This window comes from Nematostella vectensis, chromosome 11 (genome assembly GCF_932526225.1).
Source record: "Nematostella vectensis chromosome 11, jaNemVect1.1, whole genome shotgun sequence".
In the NCBI taxonomy this organism is placed as follows: domain Eukaryota; kingdom Metazoa; phylum Cnidaria; class Anthozoa; order Actiniaria; family Edwardsiidae; genus Nematostella; species Nematostella vectensis.
Window position 1 is genome coordinate 13404570 of NC_064044.1, and position 25495 is coordinate 13430064.

Below are 25495 nucleotides of genomic sequence, written 5' to 3' on the forward strand. Positions count from 1 at the left end.
TAATAGTTTTTTTTTTTAATTATCATCATCATCATTATCATCATCATCAGTTTCATCAATACCAGGTTCGATCCCAGACCAGGGGACTTTCAAAGACCAGGCTTAAAAAGCCTTTATTACATGATTGACACGGTTTCCATTGTTTTCTGTAGGGCTTTATTTCATGTACAAACCTCATTAATATGCAAGTAGCTAAGCTACAACAGGATTCCCGAGAACACGAAAACCAACACGGTGTGGGCTGTTTGTACCTGACAAGGCCTGTAAGAAATTAATTTTTGAAGGTTGATATTTGTAGATCCAGATTTGTAGGCCAATAGATTTAGGAAAATTGTAAATTTAAAATGCCATGTGGTAGGGTTTTGATATTCAGCATGGAAGAGTGCAGGTAGTGAATTGATTTAATTGCTCATTAGAAATGCAAGGGATGTATACGAGCTTCCCAGGATGTATTTATATGCAAGGCATTTATAATGATGAGACTGAAAACGCAAAAAAATATAGACCATACATCCAGACGTGGGCTTAAACACCGTATGGTAGCTAACGCTTTACACTAGCTAGGCTGGAGATTTCGGCCCCAGCACCGCTATCTAGCGAACTGTGCAACACAAAGGTTCCAGAGGTACCGCGCATTAATAGGGAGGCAATAACCAGAATCTCAGCCCTGTCTTAGTCGGTTACGCCATCATGTCTCGCGATGTTATTTTGAGCTTTACAAATACGAAAAAAAAATTATTTCTTTTTGTAGGGTGGCTTAGCACTTTTTTTGTGCACTTTTTAGTAGAAGCACTAAACTGGGCACATATGTCCCTTAGGTCAAGTAAATAGCTTTTTCAGGTGGGGTGCCAAAAATCTAAGTTTCAGGGGGGAAGGGAGGGGCAATTTCGTTATTTAAAAAATCCAAGTAATTTCTCTATCAGTAATGTCATAAGAGCGACCAAAAACAGTAAATGATACTTATTACATAGTGTACCTAAGTGACCTAAGGTACATACGTGCCAAGTTTGATGCTTCTACTAGAAAGTGCACAAAACAGCCCGCTAAGCCACCCTACTATTTTGAAACAACTATTAAAAAGAGTATTATGGTCTAACAATGGTCAACATACTGTTCAGCAGAAATATGCACACATACAACAACATGAATATTTCCCAGAAGGACAAAATAGGAGGGGGGAAGGGGGCAAATAGAGGCACTTCATGCCTCCCCGCCAGTAATATTGCAAATCCTGAAAAACACCAGTCTGCCAAGTAGTGTTTTTCATCTGCAATTTTCATAAAGATAAGCACCCCAACCCCCACCCCAAATATTTGTGACTGTGCTATGAAATTGAATAGTATTTTAAAAACAAACCTTTTTTTTTTCTAAACAATTCCTTTCGGGATCTATCAGAATATCATCTTGTGACAATATCAGGTCAAAGCTTGTCAAATCGTGCTAGACAGGGTTGTGGCTGAATTCATATCATCACCGCAGTCTTTTAGTAAATAAGAACGTACGATAATGACTACGAGATACTGTCATTTTTAGATAATCATTTAAACAAACTTTTATTTATAAAAAAAATTTCATAAATTTTCCAATATTTAAACGCTAATATATCCAAACTGTCCCCTTGGCTGTGTACAGCATGAACAGCGTCACTTTTGGTGGCACTTGAAAAGATTGTTATGCATTGTTAAACCCCCTGCACGCAAGCTATTTATCTTATTTGATGTTTGGCAAGCTAAGAAGACATCTACAGGTAATTATCAGCTTTCCCCGTTCTTACCTATCGTTCAACTCCATGCCCGTTCTCTACCGCCAGCTAATCACCACTAATGCGACTGAACATCCCCTAATGCCATGTACTGCAACAGGCCCTCACGGCTTGAAGGTCCGCTCAGAGCAAACAAAAATATATAACGTTTGGCTGGAGATATACGGTGCACATCAATATGTCTTTAAAATGACTATAAAAATCTTTTTATAATAATTATCTTTATTATTACCGCTATATGTTAAAAAGTATCCTATTAAAATACATTTTAATAGTACAAGATTAAATACAAGATTGAGTTTATTTGAAGTATTGATTGCCTAATGTAATAAGGCGAGGGGGGGGGGGGGGGGGGGGGTATACCGGAAATTTGGTCCGCTGAAATGGAAAAACGAACTACCCCGCTCAAAACCCTGGCTACGGGCCTGTACAACGAAGCCACAGTTAAACACTGAAAGCCGCTAACCAGTCTTCACTAGCCGCACATTTACCCACCCAACACAGTCACAATTAAAGAATGTCGATCAATCGCTCCTTTGTTTACAATTAAAAGTAGTTTATTTGCAAGCAAACGCAAAATAACCAACAACGGTTGAAGTCTGATAATTTGTCAATGATATTTGATTGAAAGTTTCTCAGTTACTTGCTTGAATTAGGCGATGGAAATGGATTCTTTGATTCCAACGGTAGGAAAATATATATAAAACCACTTTGGAAATTTTGATTAAATTAATCATGCATTTTTCTTTTTCATAATACTGACAACTTTCGGGCTATTATATTAGAATATGTGTCACAGACTTACTTGAATATGCATATTTTGTGCCAACGAAAATGACGTTGTCCTACTGTACAAAGGCAAGAAAAAAAATCCATTTCAATGACGTCAATGAATGCATCAACGCCTTCCCATTGAAACTAAGATAGAAGGGTACTAAGACTTCAAAGATAATATCAACTCGTCTTCGTTCTATAATGCATTTATGAAAATAGGTTTTGCATTTATCGTCACATAGTAATAGAAAAAGAAGATCATAATATGCTGAAACGCCGTATTTCATTCTTCCATTCTACTAAGTTGGGTCCTCCGTTTGTAAAATTAATGTAAAATTTGGAATCTATCCTTACATAAAAAGCGAAGGCGTCTTCAATTGATCAAAGTGATCTTCTCTCGCGCGCGCTTCATTTCATTATCGACCAATCATCAGAGACCGGAGTACGGCCGAACACGACGGAGGCTCCACAGGAATCCCATTGTTACCTAGGGAAATTTCTACCGCTATTTTATGACTATAAGGACCGTCGCCGGGGGCCAAGCTAAAATAGGGGGGGGGGGGGGGATTTGTTTTGTGTCCCCTTCTTTTGCGAAATTTGCCTAAAATTACCCCAAAAGTCAATAGCTTAATAGGAAATGACGATGTTTTTGGCAGGACTCCCCGCCCCCGATAGTCTGCTTCAGCCACTGTAAGTGTCACCGGCCGTCCTATTTAAAAACATATGTGACTACGCACCCCAATAAGTCTGGCTATGCGATGGTAAAACAGCCATAATATAGCACTGGTTAGTAACAGACAAAAAGGAAGACAAAATTGAGCCCACCGGCCGCGAATCAAACCTCTTCAAGATCACGTCTTATTTCCAGACATATGCTAAAATGCCATATAGCAGCCTGAAGCTTTAGGGCTAGACTGGTGATTTCGACCCCAGCACCGCACCAGGTTTCTAACCCTGTCTATGCGGTTATACCACGCGTTACCTTTTTTCTTCTTCTTCCTCATTTTCTTCCTTTATCTTTTTCAACTTCTTTTTTTTTTTCTTTATCTTCTTTTTATCCTTTTCGTGTAGTCGTGTCCCCGCGAGTTGTGTTACTCGTCAACGCCTATTTGTTTCATGTCGAATTTTCTAGTATATTTGATGTGTAGACGCATATCCACTTGGTTATAATTAGCGGTTCATCTATGATATGTGTGGTTCTGTCATTCGTTATGCATGTCTGACTTTTTGCAATGCTCAACAGTCTTAGCCGTGTCCTCGGTCAACTAACCATGCAGCGCATTTCGCAAAAGTGGCTTCTCTCTCTACACAATTAGCATTTGCAGACGAGCAAACAACCCTTCCTTCTCCAGCCTTCAAATCAAAATGAAGAAGGTTAGACATTTGCTGCATAATTAGTACAGCGAGCTCTTTGTGTAGACTTGAAATGAATGAAACAGTAATAGAACAATAATTGTTTCACTTAAAATATTACGAATGTTAATATGCCATTTTATTTATTAAATAATCTCCAATATGTTAAACACATATCAAAAGAAAGCCAATCTCACCCCAAGGCTTGTGTCGTACCTCAAAGTCGCTATACAGAGATGTTTAGGTATTCTCAAGAACGTCTGCCCTGAAGAAGTCTTATTAAAAACGAAATTTTGGCAGAGTCGAATACCAGTTTTTTTTTTGGCCAGTATTTTTTAAGATATATGATGCTCCTTACATATATATATATCGAGTCAATCTGATCAAATTTCTCTATTTTATTTGAGAATTAATGTTTTTCACAATGAAAACTTTAGATTGCACAACGTGCCTGGCTTAGTATTGACACACTGTGTTTATACATAAATAAATAACAAAACAACTGGATTAAAATTATCGTGTTAACGTCGGAGCTGTGCATTTAGTATGATAATTTAAATTGGGAAGCTTAAAGTATTAAAAAATCTTTTAGTTTATTAAACTTTTTTCGTGATGTTCATCAGTCTATTATATGCTTCGCTTGCTAGACACAGACGCTTCTGCAATATACATAGCTTTCAATGTGTAGTAGGCCGTGAGTAGTGTATACACCTATTTCAAATAACGTTGTCAGTGCAAACGGCAAATGGCGATTGTCAAATGGCAGTTCTCCTATCAAAAAATACCATGGAACTCGTCAAATTTCTACTGGATGTAGGAAAATGTGGATATTTTCCGTGGTTATATAACTTATCATCTTTATTCTTACAAATAATTATACCTATAAGCAGTGATTGGTCTTAGAACTGCCATTTGCCAATTGCCATTCGCCATTTGCACTGATAACGTTGTATTCCACGGAACCTTTTGTGCTTTTAATTGTAAAGCAATCACTCGACAAGATTCTGCTTGAATAAGTACTATGTACTATGTCAAGGGAGCTTATGTGCTGCATTCCATTGTATACTTCGCTTGCTTGATAAGACGCCTCTGCAGTACACATATCAATGTTTGGTGGTCCGTAAGGCAGTGTATATTCTACCGCCGTTTGTGCTTTCAATTGTAACGCAATCACTCGACTCGACAAGATTCTGTTTGAATAATCATTAATAGCTGATATGAAATAAGAAAATATTATAAACACATTTAAAGTTATTTTCTTTTAATCATTAACGATGATAATGGTAATGATAATAAATTATGTGATATTGATGATGATTATGACCACTGCTGCTTACAATTATATTGATTTGATCATGTTGTTGTCGTTGTTGATGATGATGATGATGATGATCATGTTGTTGTCGTTGTTGATGATGATGATGATGATGATGATGCTGATGATGATCATGTTGTTGTCGTTGTTGATGATGATGATGATGATGATGATGATCATGTTGTTGTCGTTGTTGTTGATGATGATGATGATGATGATGATGATGATCATGTTGTTGTCGTTGTTGATGATGATGATGATGATGATGCTGCTGATGATGATCATGTTGTTGTCGTTGTTGATGATGATGATGATGATGATGATGCTGATGATGATCATGTTGTTGTCGTTGTTGATGATGATGATGATGCTGCTGATGATGATCATGTTGTTGTCGTTGTTGATGATGATGATGATGATGATGATGATGATGATCATGTTGTTGTCGTTGTTGATGACGATGATGATGATGATGCTGATGATGATGATCATGTTGTTGTCGTTGTTGATGATGATGATGGTGATGGTGATGGTGATTCATATTATATTATATTGTTGATAATGATTTTAATGTTATTGTTGTTCATGATGATGATGGTGTTGATGATGATACTGATGATTATGTTGTTGTTAATGAGGATGATGACGGTGGTGATTATAATACTGATGATTATTGTTATGTTAATGATGATGATGATGATGAGGAGGAGGAGGAGGAGGATGATGATGATGATTATAATGGTGGTGGTGGTGGTGGTGATGATGATGATGAGAATAATAATTAGCAGTAGTGCATCCATAAGGGTGCTCTTCGTCTGCTAATAAATCTAAATAATATCAATACTTTATTTTAAAAATTCGTATTCAATGTTAATCAATAAATGTTAAATGGTAAGAATGTGAATAAAATGTGGAAGTTACTATTAATTGACATTTCAATTTCAATTACTATTAATTGACATTTCTTATTTCTGCTGGCAGTTTATTAAGTGAGAGTTAATTACCTCGAGCCTTCGGAAATAAGCGATATACATCCCGAGGCCGCAAGCCGAAGGATTTATAAGCTTATTGCCGAGGGCTCGAGGTAATTAACTGACTTACAGATTGACAAAGGTTTCCACGCAAAAACGTTTTTCAGAATCTTAATCTTTGAAATTGAACCCTGATTGAACAAAAAGTGGTGTGGAGGATTCAAACGACATTAGCATACTTATCGAAAAGTTATTTCTTCTGCAATTTCTAAGGCAATTAAAAAGAAAAAAAACTATTAACAATCAACCACATCGGTATGTGCTAAATATTTCATCCTTGAAAACAAAGGCCTTGGTACCTTAATTGTACCAAAAACAAATGATGATGATGATGATGATTGTTGTGGTGGTGGTGGTGATGATGATGATGATGATGGTAATGATGATGATGATGATTTTACCTACGAGTGTTGCCTAGGAAAACCTTGATATTTATTATACTATTGTTGACAATGGTTATTTATATCGTTCATTTTACGTTCAAGCTGCTGAAAGGAATGACCGAAATAAATCGGAACATCACTTCGGCCAAACGTGTTCACTACGAAGATCAGACAGACAATGGCTGTAAGTAGCTGATGAACGCTCTGCTCAGGAGGATAGGGGGAAGGGGGGAAGATGGCGCACCGAACAAACGGTATACAACACAAATGTCGGGAGGCCAATTTTGTCTTTCCTGAAGAAGCCTTATTAAGGACGAAAATTTGACAGTATTGAATACCAGTTTTTGGTGTATTTATGGTTGTATTTATTCTTCTGGTTCACGAGCACGACTATTTAGGCTTTTAAGCTGGCCAGCGGACTTTGAGAAAGTCTAGGCTTTTTGTAATTTATAGGGTTTATGTTTTATGTACTATGTCAAGGGCTTAGTGGTACATAAGTATGAGTTCCTGACTATGACAATAGTAAAATATACAAGAGAAATAAACAATAGAAAAATTTCTATCATCTTTTACAACAAAAGATTTGATCTATTGCTTGAATTTGCAGTTTCATTTATAAGTTTTACTTTTGTTGCTTTTTATTCCTTTCTTGTTGTTAACAAGGGCGGAACTGTGCGTATGATGTGTACAAGAAGGAATGCGGCCGAGAAGTGTTCGAGGAAAAGCTGAAGAAATTCACCAAGGTACCGTTGGTTTTCAGATTTTGGATATTTATTAAAGTTTTATTTAATACAGGCTCTGTCAGACACTAGTGAGCCAATAATAAGGAAACCGAAGGCTCCATTTAAATTGTTGAGTTAAACTAAATTAAATATGCTTCAATTTATATGCTAAAACCCAGGGGCGGATCTATCTTTCCGCGAAAGTGGGGGGGGGGGGTGTCTCAGTGACAAAGGGGGGAGAGGGTAATTTTTTGTAACATATAGCTTACTGACAGCCCAGAGGGGGGTTAAACCCCCTAAACCCTCCCCCTAGATCCGCTACTGAAACCAACTTGAACTACATAGAAATAGGTGCTAGTATATGATAAATTGTTAAATCTTTTTATGGCTGATCTTGGCTACTATTCCGGGGGGCCACGCGCGCTCAAGTTGACACGTGCTGGTGATCATGGGAGTGAGAGGAAGCAAGAAAAATCTCAACGATAGTATGCACCAATACGATAGTATGCACCAATACGATAGTATGCACCAATACGATAGTATGCACCAATACGATAGTACGCACCAATACGATAGTATGCACCAATACGATAGTACGCACCAATCTCAAAATGTTAAGGCCTGACCAGGAGACATGTCGAGCGTGACATTTTGCGTGAGTCGTGTCTCCTAAAGCTTTGCTAGTTTGGCTACTGCCACAAAGATGAAGTGCACGGAAATATTTAAAGGACGAGACACAAACATGTTTCTCAACACTATCCGAAAACATTTCCTTGTCGCTGCTACAAGATTTGGCGCGCGCAATGATTTTCGAGGTGGCTAAAATAGAAAAACATGTCGCACGCTACATGTCTCCTAGTTTAGCCAGGCCTTTAGTATTGAAAGAATATCCGAAAGAATGGGTTGGAGTCGATCAACTCTTCCCCGGCCATTTCTTGAACTCTGACTCGGGGCTTGGGTTTGTTTTAACGAATGACGGTCACCCTTTGTTCTCTCTTTACACAGCCACCTCCAGCACCAGGCCGCCTCTCTTCTTTCAAGTTCCACAACATCAGTCTTCCCGCAATGAAAACCAGCACCACTACTAGTGCCATGCTAAGCGCTGCTCGTGAATACCAGGCCGTGGGGGGACTGGGTATAATCACAATCCAAAGGAATCCCGCGATCCCGCCCACTGAGTTTTTCACACCTGGGCGTCATTTTCTGGCAAGGGTGCGACATTCCAGCGGCAGCGATGATGCAGGAACGGACATGCGCAAGATGGAAATCAAGTTTGCAGATGCTGACGTGCAGGGCCCGCTTGACATTATAGCCCTGACTGGAACCACAGGTATACCGTGAAGGGTCTTTCTAACTTGTATCTAACCCTGTAATGTGTGTGATGCTTATCTGAAAAAAGGAAAGGTTGTGCATCTATTAGTATCTTTTATTTGCTTTTCTAAATCTATCAGGGAAGGCGCAAACGTATAACACCATCGTTCTACGGATGCTAACGATAAGGACAGCAACGACAAAAATGGTCATGATGGTGATGGTGACGGTGACGGTGACGGTGACGGTGACGGTGACGGTGACGGTGATGGTGATGGTGATGGTGATGGTGATGGTGATGGTGATGGTGATGGTGATGGTGATGGTGATGGTGATGGTGATGGTGATGGTGATGGTGATGGTGATGGTGATGGTGATGGTGATGGTGATGGTGATGGTGATGGTGATGGTGATGGTGATGGTGATGGTGATGGTGATGGTGATGGTGATGGTGATGGTGATGGTGACGGTGATGCCTCTTTCCAACAGGTGTTGTTTGGGACCTGCAGTCGGCGTACGACTATGCTGAGCTTGTCGGAAATAGGGATGACTCGAAAAAAGTCAAAGAGGTGATGCTAAGGAGTCCTGAGCAGTAAGTAAGAATGTATCATCATAAATGTCGAAGCGTATTTGCGCATTTAGTCAAATTCAGCTATCATCAAACATCATCATCATATATCATCATTCAAGGGTTCCTGTGAAAAAATCTTAGCTGTACTAAATTCCTTGTAGAAATAAGTATATTGTACTAACTGTAGAAATAAGTATCTATCTTTCTTGTACTAAGACTCCTTTAAGTGTCTATCTTTGTTATACAAAGATTTCTTTAGCAACATTTATCTATATTTGTTTTGCTCTGTGTTTTTAAGAGGCTCTTGTCTTTTCAGTCTTCGTGTGTTAATTGAGTCTTTTCGCCGAGCCCCAGACTCTTACTCGGACTTACGCTACCACAGCCAAGTCCCAATTGAGTTCAAAGCTTTAGACGGTGTCAAGAGGTACGCAAAGTTTCGGGTCATCCCTCGGGACGGAAGACCAGAGAGCGGACGACTGACTAAAGAACAACAGCAGAACATTTGGTTAGTATGTGGGGGAGGTGATAGAATACGTGTATGATGACTTCAAAGGAAAAAAAGCAGTAGAGAGCCGAGTATTATTTTGGGTTATGTGTGAGGTATTTCAGCCAGAGGTATATTTGAGGCAAGTTTTTCGTTCACTGGACAAGTCAAGGAAATATTGATTACCTGTTGTTATTATCATTAATCAGGAATGAGTAAGGGTTTAGTATTTAATATAGCTCTTGGTTAGTTATGCTTAAATACATTAAATCAACGAGGCTGGGGGGCTGGATACTCAAAAATCCCCACTCTAATGAGCTTCATTGATATTTTCCAGGGAGCTCAAACGTGACGACGAAGACGCAAGAGCCAAGGACTATCTACGTGAGGAGTACAAGACCTTCTTAAAAGATGGCCCTGTCGAATACACCCTCCAAATACAGTACCACCAGGTATCCAATGACGACCCTTGGTACATTTTACATCCGGGACGTGCTTGGAACGAGGAGAACCATCCATGGCTGGACCTTGCTGACGTCACAGTGACCACACCCCTTCCTGATGACGTCACTGTGAGGATGAAGTACGATATTGGGGCTCTCCCCAGTTCCAGTCTTGCGCTGCTGGCCGCGGAGTCTGGTGAAGATTTTAGATGTGCCAATCACATCCTTCAGGTTAGAACTTTCTTGTCTTTTATCTTTTTTATTTCAAATGAAAGATTTTGATTCAATTAAAGATTGCTATTGTATTTTAATTTTATACAAATAACAGCCTCTGTCAGCCGCCATTTTGTCATCCTAGCAAAGTACCATGCGTGAAAAACCATCAGCTGATTTAGGGAAATTGCGATATTTTCGATTGAATTTGATAATGAAAGTATTCAAGTTTGTTTTTGGATAATAATATCGAGATTTTAAACACATTATGCGTCTTCCGTGGCTGACATTAGGGCACTTTAGTTCTAAATAGATAAAGATTCGTTTAGGATAATTGAAGCCTATTTCTTAACCTGCGTCTTTGAAGGATAACATTGACGGTATGGTCAATCTTATGTTTCTAGGCCGTTTCCATGGCAACCCAAGGTGTTCAGCGACACATAGCACCCAAGCAGCCGCTGACCACTTATACAGTCTCCGTAGAGACTGGAGCTCAGGCCGGCGCAGGCACGAACTCGCATATCAGCATCGTTCTTATAGGTAAAAGATAAGCCACACCCGTCTCGACCATCATCTTTTTCGTATTTGAAGTCTTTAATATGTGGAGAATATCTCACAGTATAAATCTAGTGCCAAATATCTGTGCTGTAAATGATAAAGTGTTGGTGATGGCGATGGTGATGGTGATGGTGATGGTGGTGGTGTGATGATTATGATAATGATGACGTGATGATGATAATGATGATGCACATCAGTTGGCGGTTTCTATTTGTCAGGCTCATCCCTATTGTCACAAGAGGTAGCCCTTGGCTCTTGGTTTCGCATCGATTACCGTCGAGGTCACGTAGACACATATCAGATCAACACGCACGACGTCGGGGAGATACTTGTCGTCAGATTACTCAACAAGGGGTGGCTCTTTGGGTACGACGATTGGTTCGTTACAAAGGTAATATCTAAAGTATTTTACACACACTCGATTACGAGAATTTCTTCATATAAAAATTACATCTGCCCAAGTTTGCTGTGAAGTTGTTTAAAAAAGTGTAAACATGAAGGTTTTTAGAAATTATAATCTAAAGTGTGCCCACCTCAACTTGGAAACAAAACTATAAACAGTAAAACAACGGTATTTTTTACGCTTACTTTCGTTTTGCTGACTTCGGGCGGACATTTATGTGAGCTAAAGCTCTACGAGCAACCCCCAGTCATTTTATCCATATATTAGTGCCCCCCTTTCCCTCTTCCCTTGAAAAATCGTGTATGTCCCTTGGTTTTAATGTGTTTTTGTGTATACACTTTTGCTAGGTAACCGTCACGCCAGAAAATAAGGAACCCCAAGTGTTCTGGGTCAACAGATGGGTGGTGGATGAGCTTGTGCTGTACAGTGGCGCAGGTAAGGGAAGGCAGAGAATAGTCGATATGTAGTTAGGTAGGTACAGCGGTGCAGGCGAGGAAAGGTAGAGAATGGTCGATAGGTAGTTAGGTAGGTACAGCGGTGCAGGTGAGGAAAGGTAGAGAATGGTCGATAGGTAGTTAGGTAGGTAAAGCGGCACAGGTGAGACAAGGCAGGGGAGGGTCGATAGATAGTTAAGTGGTACAGCGACGCATTTCCGGGAAGGCAAAGAAAGATCGTTAGGTAGTTCGGCATTAGAAGGCAGTCAAGTAGTTGGGTAGGAAAGACAGATACCGTAAACTATCTAATAAACGCCCCCTATCTAAAGAACGCCTCCTATATAATGAACGCCCCCCCTAAGCTTACAAGTTTATAATGAACGCCCCTCTCTTATAAACGGTCCCCTCTATTTAACGCCCCCCTACCCTCCCTCCAAGCTTAAAAACAAACGGCATAGTAATTTCGGTAATATAAATTTAATTAATCTGAGTTTGGCTTCTGCTGGGTGAGACTTGCTTTATGTCAAGAAATGCTTGCTACGCAGGTTTTTATTTAACGTTTATCTTTACTGAGACAAGAATCCAGAATCCCACTGTACTTGGGTTTGTTGTATTTTTATAGTTTGTAAAGAACGCCCCTCTCTAATAAACTCCTCCTATCTATTGAACGCCCCTCTGGGACCGTCAAAATTTAATAAACGCAATTGTGGTAAGTAGGTATGTATGTGGTAAGTAAGTATGTATGTGGTAAGTAGGTATGTATGTGGTACGTAGGTATGTATGTGGTAAGTAGGTATGTATGTGGTAAGTAGGTATGTATGTGGTACGTAGGTATGTATGTGGTACGTAGGTATGTATGTGGTAAGTAGGTATGTATGTGGTACGTAGGTATGTATGTAATACGTAGGTATGTATGTGGTAAGTAGGTATGTATGTGGTAAGTAGGTATGTATGTGGTACGTAGGTATGTATGTGGTAAGTAGGTATGTATGTGGTAAGTAGGTATGTATGTGGTAAGTAGGTATGTATGTGGTAAGTAGGTATGCATGTGGTAAGTAGGTATGCATGTGGTAAGTAGGTATGTATGTGGTAAGTAGGTATGTATGTGGTAAGTAGGTATGTATGTGGTAAGTGGGTATGTATGTGGTACGTAGGTATGTATGTGGTAAGTAGGTATGTATCTGGTAAGTAGGTATGTATGTGGTAAGTAGGTATGTATGTGGTAAGTAGGTATGTATGTGGTACGTAGGTATGTATGTGGTACGTAGGTATGTATGTGGTAAGTAGGTATGTATGTGGTAAGTAGGTATGTATGTGGTAAGTAGGTATGTATGTGGTAAGTAGGTATGTATGTGGTAAGTAGGTATGTATGTGGTAAGTAGGTATGTATGTGGTAAGTAGGTATGTATGTGGTAAGTAGATATGTATGTGGTGGCTAGGCAGACAAGCTGACAAGTAAAGATTATAGACACGTTCCCTTTCATTGTCTTAGCCACACCACCAAATATGACCCAGCCGGCAGCCGTGAAAGCTTTCCGCTCTATCGAGGCTCAAAAGAAGCAAGAGCAGTACCAATGGGCGAGTAATGACCCTCCACTAAATGAACTTCCGGGACGCCTGGCCGTGGAGCCTAATGGGAAGCTACCACGTGGGACAGAGATCTTCTCGGGTTTACAATTGTCTCTCGCTAAGGGCGTCCAGAATGCGCAAAAGAGCATGGGGCTTGAGAAGATCCGCAAGATCGACAAGCAGTGGAGCGGGCAAGGGGAGTTTGAGGAGGTGAGGTGTAGCTTATGTGCTGCTTAGGTCACGTGGTACCATTGTGGCTGGCCTATTTGTATCTCCTGAAGAATGATACTTTATGTGCCATTACAGACTTGTCCCCCATTTATAAATAATCTTTTTTTGAGCGTGTCCTCTTGTACCGTCATGTACCATCATGCACCATCATATGCCCTCATGTGCCATTATTTGCCATTATGAACCGTCATGTGCGATCATGTGTAAACATATGCCCTCATGTACCATCATGTATCATTATGTACCGTCATGTACCATCATACACCATCATATGCCCTCATGTGCCATTATGTGCCATTATGAACCGTCATGTGCGATCATGTGTAAACATATGCCCTCATGTACCATCATGCATCATTATGTGCCCTCATGTATCATCATGTGCCATCATGTATCATCATGTGCCATCATGTATCATCATGTGCCCTCATGTATCATTATGTGCCCTCATGTATCATTATGTGCCGTCATGTATCATCATGTGCCATCATGTATCATTATGTGCCCTCATGTATCATTATGTGCCCTCATGTATCATGATGTGCCATCATGTATCATCATGTGCCATCATGTATCATCATGTGCCCTCATGTATCATTATGTGCCCTCATGTATCATCATGTGCCCTCATGTATCATTATGTGCCATCATGTATCATCATGTGCCATTATGTATCATCATGTACCATCATGTATCATTATGTGCCATCATGTATCATCATGTGCCCTCATGTGCCATTATAAACCATTATGTGCCATCATGTATCATCATGTGCCATCATGTATCATTATGTGCCATTATAAACCATCATGTACCATCATGTATCATCATGTGCCATCATGTATCATCATGTGCCATCATGTATCATTATGTGCCATCATGTATCATTATGTGCCATCATGTATCATTATGTGCCCTCATGTATCATAATGTGCCATCATGTATCATTATGTGCCATCATGTATCATCATGTGCCCTCATGTATCATTATGTGCCATCATGTATCATCATGTACCATCATGTATCATTATGTGCCATCATGTATCATCATGTGCCCTCATGTATCATCATGTGCCATCATGTATCATTATGTATCATTATGTGCCATCATGTATCATTATGTGCCATCACGTATCATCATGTACCATCATGCATCATTATGTGCCCTCATGTATCATTATGTGCCATCATGTATCATTATGTATCATTATGTACCATCATGTATCATTATGTGCCATCATGTATCATCATGTGCCCTCATGTATCATCATGTACCATCATGTATCATCATGTGCCATCATGTATCATCATGTGCCATCATGTATCATCATGTACCATCATGTATCATCATGTGCCATCATGTATCATCATGTGCCCTCATGTATCATCATGTGCCCTCATGTATCATTATTTACCATCATGTATCATCATGTACCATCATGTATCATTATGTGCCATCATGTATCATCATGTGCCCTCATGTGCCATTATAAACCATCATGTACCATCATGCATCATTATGTGCCCTCATGTATCATCATGTGCCATCATGTATCATCATGTGCCATCATGTATCATCATGTGCCCTCATGTATCATTATGTGCCCTCATGTATCATTATGTGCCGTCATGTATCATCATGTGCCATCATGTATCATTATGTGCCATCATGTATCATTATGTGCCCTCATGTATCATTATGTGCCCTCATGTATCATGATGTGCCATCATGTATCATCATGTGCCATCATGTATCATCATGTGCCCTCATGTATCATTATGTGCCCTCATGTATCATCATGTGCCCTCATGTATCATTATGTGCCATCATGTATCATCATGTGCCATTATGTATCATCATGTACCATCATGTATCATTATGTGCCATCATGTATCATCATGTGCCCTCATGTGCCATTATAAACCATTATGTGCCATCATGTATCATCATGTGCCATCATGTATCATTATGTGCCATTATAAACCATCATGTACCATCATGTATCATCATGTGCCATCATGTATCATCATGTGCCATCATGTATCATTATGTGCCATCATGTATCATTATGTGCCATCATGCATCATTATGTGCCCTCATGTATCATAATGTGCCATCATGTATCATTATGTGCCATCATGTATCATCATGTGCCCTCATGTATCATTATGTGCCATCATGTATCATCATGTACCATCATGTATCATTATGTGCCATCATGTATCATCATGTGCCCTCATGTATCATCATGTGCCATCATGTATCATCATGTGCCCTCATGTGCCATTATAAACCATCATGTACCATCATGTATCATTATGTGCCATCATGTATCATCATGTGCCATCATGTATCATCATGTGCCATCATGTATCATCATGTACCATCATGTATCATTATGTGCCATCATGTATCATCATGTGCCCTCATGTATCATCATGTACCATCATGTATCATCATGTGCCATCATGTATCATCATGTGCCATCATGTATCATCATGTACCATCATGTATCATCATGTGCCATCATGTATCATCATGTGCCCTCATGTATCATCATGTGCCCTCATGTATCATTATTTACCATCATGTATCATCATGTACCATCATGTATCATTATGTGCCATCATGTATCATCATGTGCCCTCATGTGCCATTATAAACCATCATGTACCATCATGTATCATCATGTGCCCTCATGTATCATCATGTGCCCTCATGTATCATTATGTGCCATCATGTATCATCATGTGCCATTATGTATCATCATGTGCCCTCATGTATCATCATGTGCCATCATGTATCATTATGTGCCCTCATGTATCATTATGTGCCCTCGTGTATCATCATGTACCATCATGTATCATTATGTGCCTTCATGTATCATCATGTACCATCATGTATCATCATGTGCCCTCATGTATCATCATGTGCCATCATGTTTCATTATGTGCCCTCATGTATCATTATGTGCCCTCATGTATCATTATGTGCCATCATGTATCATTATGTGCCCTCATGTATCATTATGTGCCCTCATGTATCATCATGTGCCATCATGTATCATCATGTGCCATCATGTATCATTATGTGCCCTCATGTATCATTATGTGCCCTCATGTATCATCATGTGCCATCATGTATCATCATGTGCCTTCATGTATCATTATGTGCCCTCATGTATCATTATGTGCCATCATGTATCATCATGTGCCCTCATGTATCATTATGTGCCTTCATGTATCATTATGTACCGTCATGTAGCATTATGTGCCATCATGTATCATCATGTGCCATCATGTATCATTATGTGCCCTCATGTATCATTATGTGCCCTCATGTATCATTATGTGCCATCATGTATCATAATGTGCCCTCATGTATCATTATGTGCCCTCATGTATCATTATGTGCCCTCATGTATCATCATGTGCCATCATGTATCATCATGTGCCCTCATGTGTCATTATGTGCCCTCATGTATCATCATGTGCCCTCATGTATCATTATGTGCCCTCATGTATCATCATGTATCATCATGTGCCCTCATGTATCATTATGTGCCCTCATGTATCATCATGTGCCCTCATGTATCATTATGTGCCATCATGTATCATCATGTGCCATCATGTATCATCATGTGCCCTCATGTATCATTATGTGCCATCATGTATCATCATGTGCCCTCATGTATCATTATGTGCCCTCATGTATCATTATGTGCCATCATGTATCATTATGTGCCATCATGTATCATCATGTGCCCTCATGTGTCATTATGTGCCATCATGTATCATCATGTGCCCTCATGTGTCATTATGTGCCATCATGTATCATCATGTGCCCTCATGTATCATTATGTGCCATCATGTATCATCATGTGCCATTATGTATCATCATGTGCCCTCATGTATCATTATGTGCCCTCATGTATCATTATGTGCCATCATGTATCATTATGTGCCCTCATGTATCATTATGTGCCATCATGTATCATTATGTGCCATCATGTATCATCATGTGCCATCATGTATCATTATGTGCCATCATGTATCATCATGTGCCATCATGTATCATTATGTGCCATCATGTATCACCATGTGCCCTCATGTATCATTATGTGCCATCATGTATCATTATGTGCCATCATGTATCATCATGTGCCATCATGTATCATCATGTGCCATCATGTATCATTATGTGCCATCATGTATCATCATGTGCCCTCATGTATCATTATGTACCATCATGTATCATCATGTGCCATCATGTATCATCATGTGCCATCATGTATCATCATGTGCCATCATGTATCATTATGTGCCATCATGTATCATCATGTGCCCTCATGTATCATTTTGTGCCATCATGTATCATTTTGTGCCATCATGTATCATTATGTGCCATCATGTATCATTATGTGCCATCATGTATCATTATGTATCATTATGTGCCATCATGTCTCATTTTGTGCCCTCATGTATCATCATGTACCATAATGTATCATTATGTGCCATCATGTATCATTATGTGCCATCATGTATCATTATGTGCCATCATGTATCATCATGTGCCCTCATGTATCATTATGTGCCATCATGTATCATTATGTGCCATCATGTATCATAATGTACCATCATGTATCATTATGTGCCATCATGTATCATTATGTGCCATCATGTATCATCATGTGCCATCATGTATCATCATGTGCCCTCATGTATCATCATGTGCCCTCATGTATCATCATGTGCCCTCATGTATCATTTTGTGCCATCATGTATCATTATGTGCCATCATGTATCATTATGTGCCATCATGTATCATCATGTGCCCTCATGTATCATTTTGTGCCATCATGTATCATTATGTGCCATCATGTATCATTATGTGCCATCATGTATCATTATGTATCATTATGTGCCATCATGTATCATTTTGTGCCCTCATGTATCATCATGTACCATAATGTATCATTATGTGCCATCATGTATCATTATGTGCCATCATGTATCATTATGTGCCATCATGTATCATCATGTGCCCTCATGTATCATTTTGTGCCATCATGTATCATTATGTGCCATCATGTATCATTATGTGCCATCATGTATCATTATGTATCATTATGTGCCATCATGTATCATTATGTGCCATCATGTATCATTATGTGCCATCATGTATCATTATGTGCCCTCATGTATCATTTTGTGCCATCATGTATCATTATGTGCCATCATGTATCATCATGTGCCATCATGTATCATCATGTACCATCATGTATCATTTTGTGCCATAATGTATCATTATGTATCATTATGTGCCATCATGTATCATTATGTGCCATCACGTATCATCATGTACCATCATGCATCATTATGTGCCCTCATGTATCATTATGTGCCATCATGTATCATTATGTATCATTATGTGCCATCATGTATCATTATGTGCCATCACGTATCATTATGTATCATTATGTGCCATCATGTATCATTTTGTGCCCTCATGTATCATCATGTACCATAATGTATCATTATGTGCCATCATGTATCATTATGTGCCATCATGTATCATTATGTGCCATCATGTATCATCATGTGCCCTCATGTATCATTATGTGCCATCATGTATCATTATGTGCCATCATGTATCATAATGTACCATCATGTATCATTATGTGCCATCATGTATCATTATGTGCCATCATGTATCATCATGTGCCATCATGTATCATCATGTGCCCTCATGTATCATCATGTGCCCTCATGTATCATCATGTGCCCTCATGTATCATTTTGTGCCATTATGTATCATTATGTGCCATCATGTATCATTATGTGCCATCATGTATCATCATGTGCCCTCATGTATCATTTTGTGCCATCATGTATCATTATGTGCCATCATGTATCATTATGTGCCATCATGTATCATTATGTATCATTATGTGCCATCATGTATCATTTTGTGCCCTCATGTATCATCATGTACCATAATGTATCATTATGTGCCATCATGTATCATTATGTGCCATCATGTATCATTATGTGCCATCATGTATTATCATGTGCCCTCATGTATCATTTTGTGCCATCATGTATCATTATGTGCCATCATGTATCATTATGTGCCATCATGTATCATTATGTATCATTATGTGCCATCATGTATCATTATGTGCCATCATGTATCATTATGTGCCATCATGTATCATTATGTGCCCTCATGTATCATTTTGTGCCATCATGTATCATTATGTGCCATCATGTATCATCATGTGCCATCATGTATCATCATGTACCATCATGTATCATTTTGTGCCATCATGTATCATTATGTATCATTATGTGCCATCATGTATCATTATGTGCCATCACGTATCATCATGTACCATCATGCATCATTATGTGCCCTCATGTATCATTATGTGCCATCATGTATCATTATGTATCATTATGTGCCATCATGTATCATTATGTGCCATCACGTATCATCATGTGCCATCATGTATCATCATGTACCATCATGCATCATTATGTGCCATCATGTATCATTATGTGCCATCATGTATCATTATGTGCCATCATGTATCAACATGTGCCCTCATGTATCATTATGTGCCCTCATGTATCATTTTGTGCCATCATGTATCATCATGTGCCATCATGTATCATCATGTGCCATCATGTATCATCATGTGCCCTCATGTATCATTATGTGCCATCATGTATCATCATGTGCCATCATGTATCATCATGTGCCATCATGTATCATCATGTGCCCTCATGTATCCTTATGTGCAATCATGTGCCAGCATATGTCCTAATTTGCCATCATGTGCCCATCATGGACCGTAATGTGTCACCATCTGCCATTGCAGCTGTTTGATGCTGTGGTAGAGAAGACGGGACTCAATCACGTGATCAACGCCACTTCCTGGAAGGATGATCACGTGTTCGGTATGCAGTTTATGAATGGCGTGAATCCGCTGGTCTTGGATCGCTGTGACAAGTTCCCCGAAAACCTTGCACCCCTTGATGGATTGGTGGACGATCTGTTGGATCGCGGGAAAAGTCTGTATCGAGAGATGAAGGTAAGTCATATTGAAGGGAGGGCAGGCTCGTTAAGGCCAATGGCAAACGTTTGACAACAGAGCGTCAAGCTAAAACTAAGGCCTAAGTCGTAGTCATGCTCCTGTCGTGCCAACTCTAATAAGGGACCTTAAACAAGGACCTGCACTATAAAAGGGCCTGGACCAGGTCCACGAAAGGCTCAATTGTCAGTGAACTGCTACTCGGTGCGTAGCTCCCGAGTTCATTCAAGCGTGTCTTGTTTGCCCACGAGGAGCGAAACCAAAACTCAACTTTTTTAAAGCGCTTTTCTTCTCGTTTGCTCGGTTTATTTTCCCACCAAAAAAGCAGGAATATGCAGTAAAAATTAGTTCAAATTATTAACGATAACGCAACTAAAAAGTCTCACTACCGACGCAATGTAACGGCGTGTTGTCATCTTAAAGTCTGAATTTTATTCAGCCGCAAGAGGGCGGAGCTAAGCCCTTTTATAGTGCGGGTACTTGTTTAAGCAAGGACGACGATGACGGCGAGGACAACGAAATCGAAAAAGATGTGTTCGCGCTTGGCGATCAATTCCAATTTAATCACAATAAAATAAGCAAAACATTATAGTCAGAGACAGATAAAAATGAACTAAGGGTATTATTTATACAGTTGCGATTGTAATTAGAGGAGTTTACACAAAGAACGTCCGCGTACTTATTGACTGTGAAAGTTGGAGTTTTCACGTCGTGGTTTGGTGGAAAACAGCTGAAATTTATTAGACAGAACGCATTTTCACGTGCTGCTATTGAGTTCTGAATCAAATTGAATCAAATTTCATTGTTTTCTGCTGTCGTCGTCCACGTTCCTGTCGTCGTTGCTTAATTAAGATCCATATTGTCAATTTGTGTCAACCCAAAACATTTAGCTCAATGTTTATTCAGACGTCGCACTATAAGTTGCACTCATATGCTTTGACTTGACTTCTTGTAACTTGTCGTAACATTGTCGTACTTACTAAAACAAATAAGGAATTTAAATTGGCACCGCAAAAGCTCGATGTTTGAGTCGGTATCGTGTGAAAAGCCACCCAGAACAATTAGCGCAGCCGTTCCGCGCTGTGTCGACCCTCATTACGGCGTGCAAATGCAAATAATTAGATTAACGAGAGACACGACGTATGAATTGGCCAGATGCCACACCAATTCTTGTGTTCCCAGGATGGACATATTTACAAAGTTGACTACAAAATCCTCGAGGAAATACCAAGGCACATGCAAGGCTCCGGGAAGGACAAAGAGCGCTATATGGCTGAGCCAATCGCCCTCTTTTACGCCAACAAATCAGGTGACTAACCAAATGAGGTATTTAGCACAATGAGGTGACTAACCAAATGAGGTGACTAACCAAATGTGGTAATTAGCACAATGAGGTGACTATCCATGCGAAGTGACTAACCAAAGAGGTAATTAGCACAATGAGGTGACTAACCATGCGAAGGGACTAACCAAATCAGGTAGTTAGCACAATGAGGTGACTAACCATGCGAAGGGACTAACCAAATGAGGTAATTAGCACAATGAGGTGACTAACCATGCGAACTGACTAACCAAATCAGGTAATTACAATGAGGTAATTAACATAATGAGGTGACCAACCAAATAAAGTAATTAGCACAATGAGGTGACTAACAATGCGAAGTGGCTAACCAAATCAGGTGACTAACCAAATGAGGTCCAAATCATGTGACAACGAGCTGCTGCGCGCATGACCATCAAGGAATGGAAGCTTCCCTGATGCTTTACGAGCGCCATATTATCAACCGCCAATCTTGCGTGACCTGGTTGTTACGTTACCTAGACATTAAAACGGCTACCACTGCTGTCCATTTCTTTAACAATACTCTACGCTCTTTTCAACCTACGTGGCGTAATTTATCTACACTGCATTGATTTGGAAGAGAACCGTTTTATCCCAGACTTTTCTTCAACGGCTGGTGTTTCTTAAGGGTTTCTGTATTACATTTTCAATAAAGGGCACGCAAAGCACTTTGGGAGCTTCAGATCCTCCTTGCATAACTATAATGTAGATAACATAGCTTTAACGCTGAAACCAGCACTTACGCCTGGTGACACACACTAGTGACATAATGACATCGGCGCGTGCACCCTTACGTTCATATGTTCAAGTGTGAATGGTTCGATATTTTGACATAAGCCCAACATAACGACATGAACATAACGACATAAGATAAAAATCATGTATTTTCTTTTCTGTCATTATGTCCATGTCGTTATGTTGGACTTAAAAGAGTGCGCGCGCCTATGTCGTTATGTCACTGGTGTGCACCAGGCATTAGTGAGATTCATTAAAACCAGCACTTACAGAAATTCATGGATACCAGCACTTAAAGAAATTGATGGAAACCAGCACTTAGAGAAATTTATGGATACAAGCACTTAGAGAGATTCATGGAAACCAGTACTTAGAGAGATTCATGGAAACCAGCACTTAGAGATAAATACGATATTCACTCTTCTAGGAGACCTTATTCCGATCGCCATCCAGCTGTACCAAAAGCCTGGAGAGGGGAACCCTGTTTGGACACCCCATGATGCACCGCTCGATTGGCTCTATGCGAAGATGTGGCTGAAGAACGCAGACATACAGGCGCATCAGGTAAAACCATAGGGTACCCAAAAAGAACACTCTATGACTCCCTCCCAACCCCCCATCTACTAGATACGGCCAATATGATACGGATAAATGGCAAATAGCCAAATTTTCAAGACTCTTAGAATGAGTTTTTTATTTATTTTACTGACCATCAAAACTGATTTGTTTTTTGGTTTTTAAAAGTCATTCGTTTTTGTTTTGTTTTTCTGTCGGTCATCGTCTTGATAAGGAGATTGCATACAATATTTGGAAGTCCGCTTTAATAATTGTCTTGCCTGTTGGCCGCTAAACGGTGTCTATGTAAAGAGTTTTCACCTAAACGTACAGAGAATTATGTTTTTATTCTTTTTTGGTCACAGTCATTATCAAAAGGCCCCACGAATCCTAGTTGTCCACTACAACCATTTAGACGAAGGACATCATATGTTAATGATATAAAGTCCCAAGCCGTTGTGGTACTAAGCTCTCAGATCTCAGTTAATAAGTGTTTTTATGTTGCTCAGGTGATCCATCGTCTCCTGCTAACCCACGTCATGACGGAGCCATTCACCGTGGCCACTTGGCGCCAGCTCCCCTCGATCCATCCTGTCCACAGGCTTCTATTCTCGCACATGCGCAACACACTCGCTCTGAACGTCACGGCTAGAAATGAACTGATAGGAAAAGATGGAATCCTAGCCCAGGTCAGCGAAGCTTGAACGAGAACTTTTTGCAATGACTCGTCTTTTCACACGATGTTAAGTCTTTTTTCAGGTCCTGTCTTTTGTTGTATTACTAGAAATTCTACAGACTGTAAATGCTACAGAGCTGTAAAATACAAGCTGTAGAATTACTAGGTGGTATGAATAGAATATCTACAGTCAAGCTGTAGAATAACTGTGGTAGTATGAATAGAGAAACTACAGACAAGCTGTAAAATAACCAGGTGGTCGTATGACTAGAGAAATCTACAGTCAAGCTGTAGAATAACTAGGTCGTATGACTAGGAAATCTACAGTCAAGCTGTAGAATAACTAGGCGGTCGTATGACTAGAGAAACTACAGACAAGCTGTAAAATAACCAGGTGGTCGTATGACTAGAGAAACTACAGACAAGCTGTAAAATAACTAGGTGGTATGACTAGGAAATCTACAGTCAAGCTGTAGAATAACTAGATCGTATGACTAGGAAATCTGCAGACAAGCTGTAGAATAACTACGTGGTATTACTAGGAAATCTGCAGTCAAGCTGTAAAATAACTAGGTGGTATGACTAGGAAATCTACAGTCAAGCTGTAGAATAACTAGGTGGTATTACTAGGAAATCTGCAGTCAAGCTGTAGAATAACTAGGTCGTATGACTAGGAAATCTACAGTCAAGCTGTAGAATAACTAGGTCGTGTGACTAGGAAGACTACAGTCAAGCTGTAAAATAACTAGGTGGTCGTATGACTAGGAAATCTACAGTCAAGCTGTAGAATAACCAGGTGGTCTGCGTAGGAGTTGTAGAATCAGGAACGTAAATGAACAAATTGTTGAAATCGCATGCGTCCTCTCTCTAGCTCCGACTAAGGGCATACACTCGAAACGTCAGCAAAACTGCTCTGTATTCCAGAGGCGTAAAGCTTACCATTAACCTTAGTAGAGATTACAAATTTCTGTTTTTCGCGTAGACCCTCAGTATCGGTGGCGGTGAAAGTCTTGTCCAGCTCATGCAAAAGTTTTACAAGAAATTTAATTGGGAGGACATGGATGTGCCAAACTTGCTGAAGCGGAAGGGTTTAGATGACAAGACCAAGCTACAGGGGTACTTCTACAGGTGAGACTCGAGGAAGGGTTAAGATGATAAACTACAGGGGTACTTCTACAGGTAAGACTCGAGGAAGGGTTAAGATATTAAGCTTCTACTGTTGAGACTGACCCCTTTACTGTGCTGACTTGCGGTTTTGTTCTGTTTATTAAATATAAAATAAAAGTATTAAAATAAGGAGTGGCTGAAAGTCATGTTTTATCAAAATATATGTAATATCCTTCAATCAACCTACTCTCCTCCAGGGGGTGTTTTTGGCCCTTTTCTTGAATTGTTCTTACTCTCTTCAAGGGACGATGCTTTAAGCCTATGGAATGCGCTGAAGAATTTCGTCCGCGAATTTCTGGGCGTGTTCTACAAATCAGACAAAGACGTTACCGACGACACGGAGATTCAGGTATGACGTCACAAATG

At 39.8% G+C, this 25495-nt stretch overlaps 1 protein-coding gene across 1 annotated transcript in view; it reads left to right on the plus strand.

Annotated features, from left to right (window-relative positions):
- The first annotated feature begins 1653 nt into the window (after positions 1–1653).
- The window catches only part of LOC116601228 (allene oxide synthase-lipoxygenase protein), a 29534-nt gene continuing 5692 nt past the window's right edge, over positions 1654–25495 (plus strand). Inside the window, exons 1-18 of the mRNA XM_048734109.1 lie at positions 1654–1747; positions 3780–3910; positions 6721–6802; positions 7282–7361; positions 8346–8670; positions 9141–9243; positions 9539–9727; positions 10044–10380; positions 10767–10902; positions 11139–11311; positions 11671–11758; positions 13250–13536; positions 20442–20654; positions 21837–21963; positions 23159–23295; positions 23796–23975; positions 24945–25090; positions 25373–25478. Coding sequence (XP_048590066.1) covers positions 3902–3910; positions 6721–6802; positions 7282–7361; positions 8346–8670; positions 9141–9243; positions 9539–9727; positions 10044–10380; positions 10767–10902; positions 11139–11311; positions 11671–11758; positions 13250–13536; positions 20442–20654; positions 21837–21963; positions 23159–23295; positions 23796–23975; positions 24945–25090; positions 25373–25478 — 2718 coding nt within the window. The 5' untranslated portion in view covers positions 1654–1747; positions 3780–3901. The remainder of the gene's footprint in view (positions 1748–3779; positions 3911–6720; positions 6803–7281; positions 7362–8345; positions 8671–9140; positions 9244–9538; positions 9728–10043; positions 10381–10766; positions 10903–11138; positions 11312–11670; positions 11759–13249; positions 13537–20441; positions 20655–21836; positions 21964–23158; positions 23296–23795; positions 23976–24944; positions 25091–25372; positions 25479–25495) is intronic.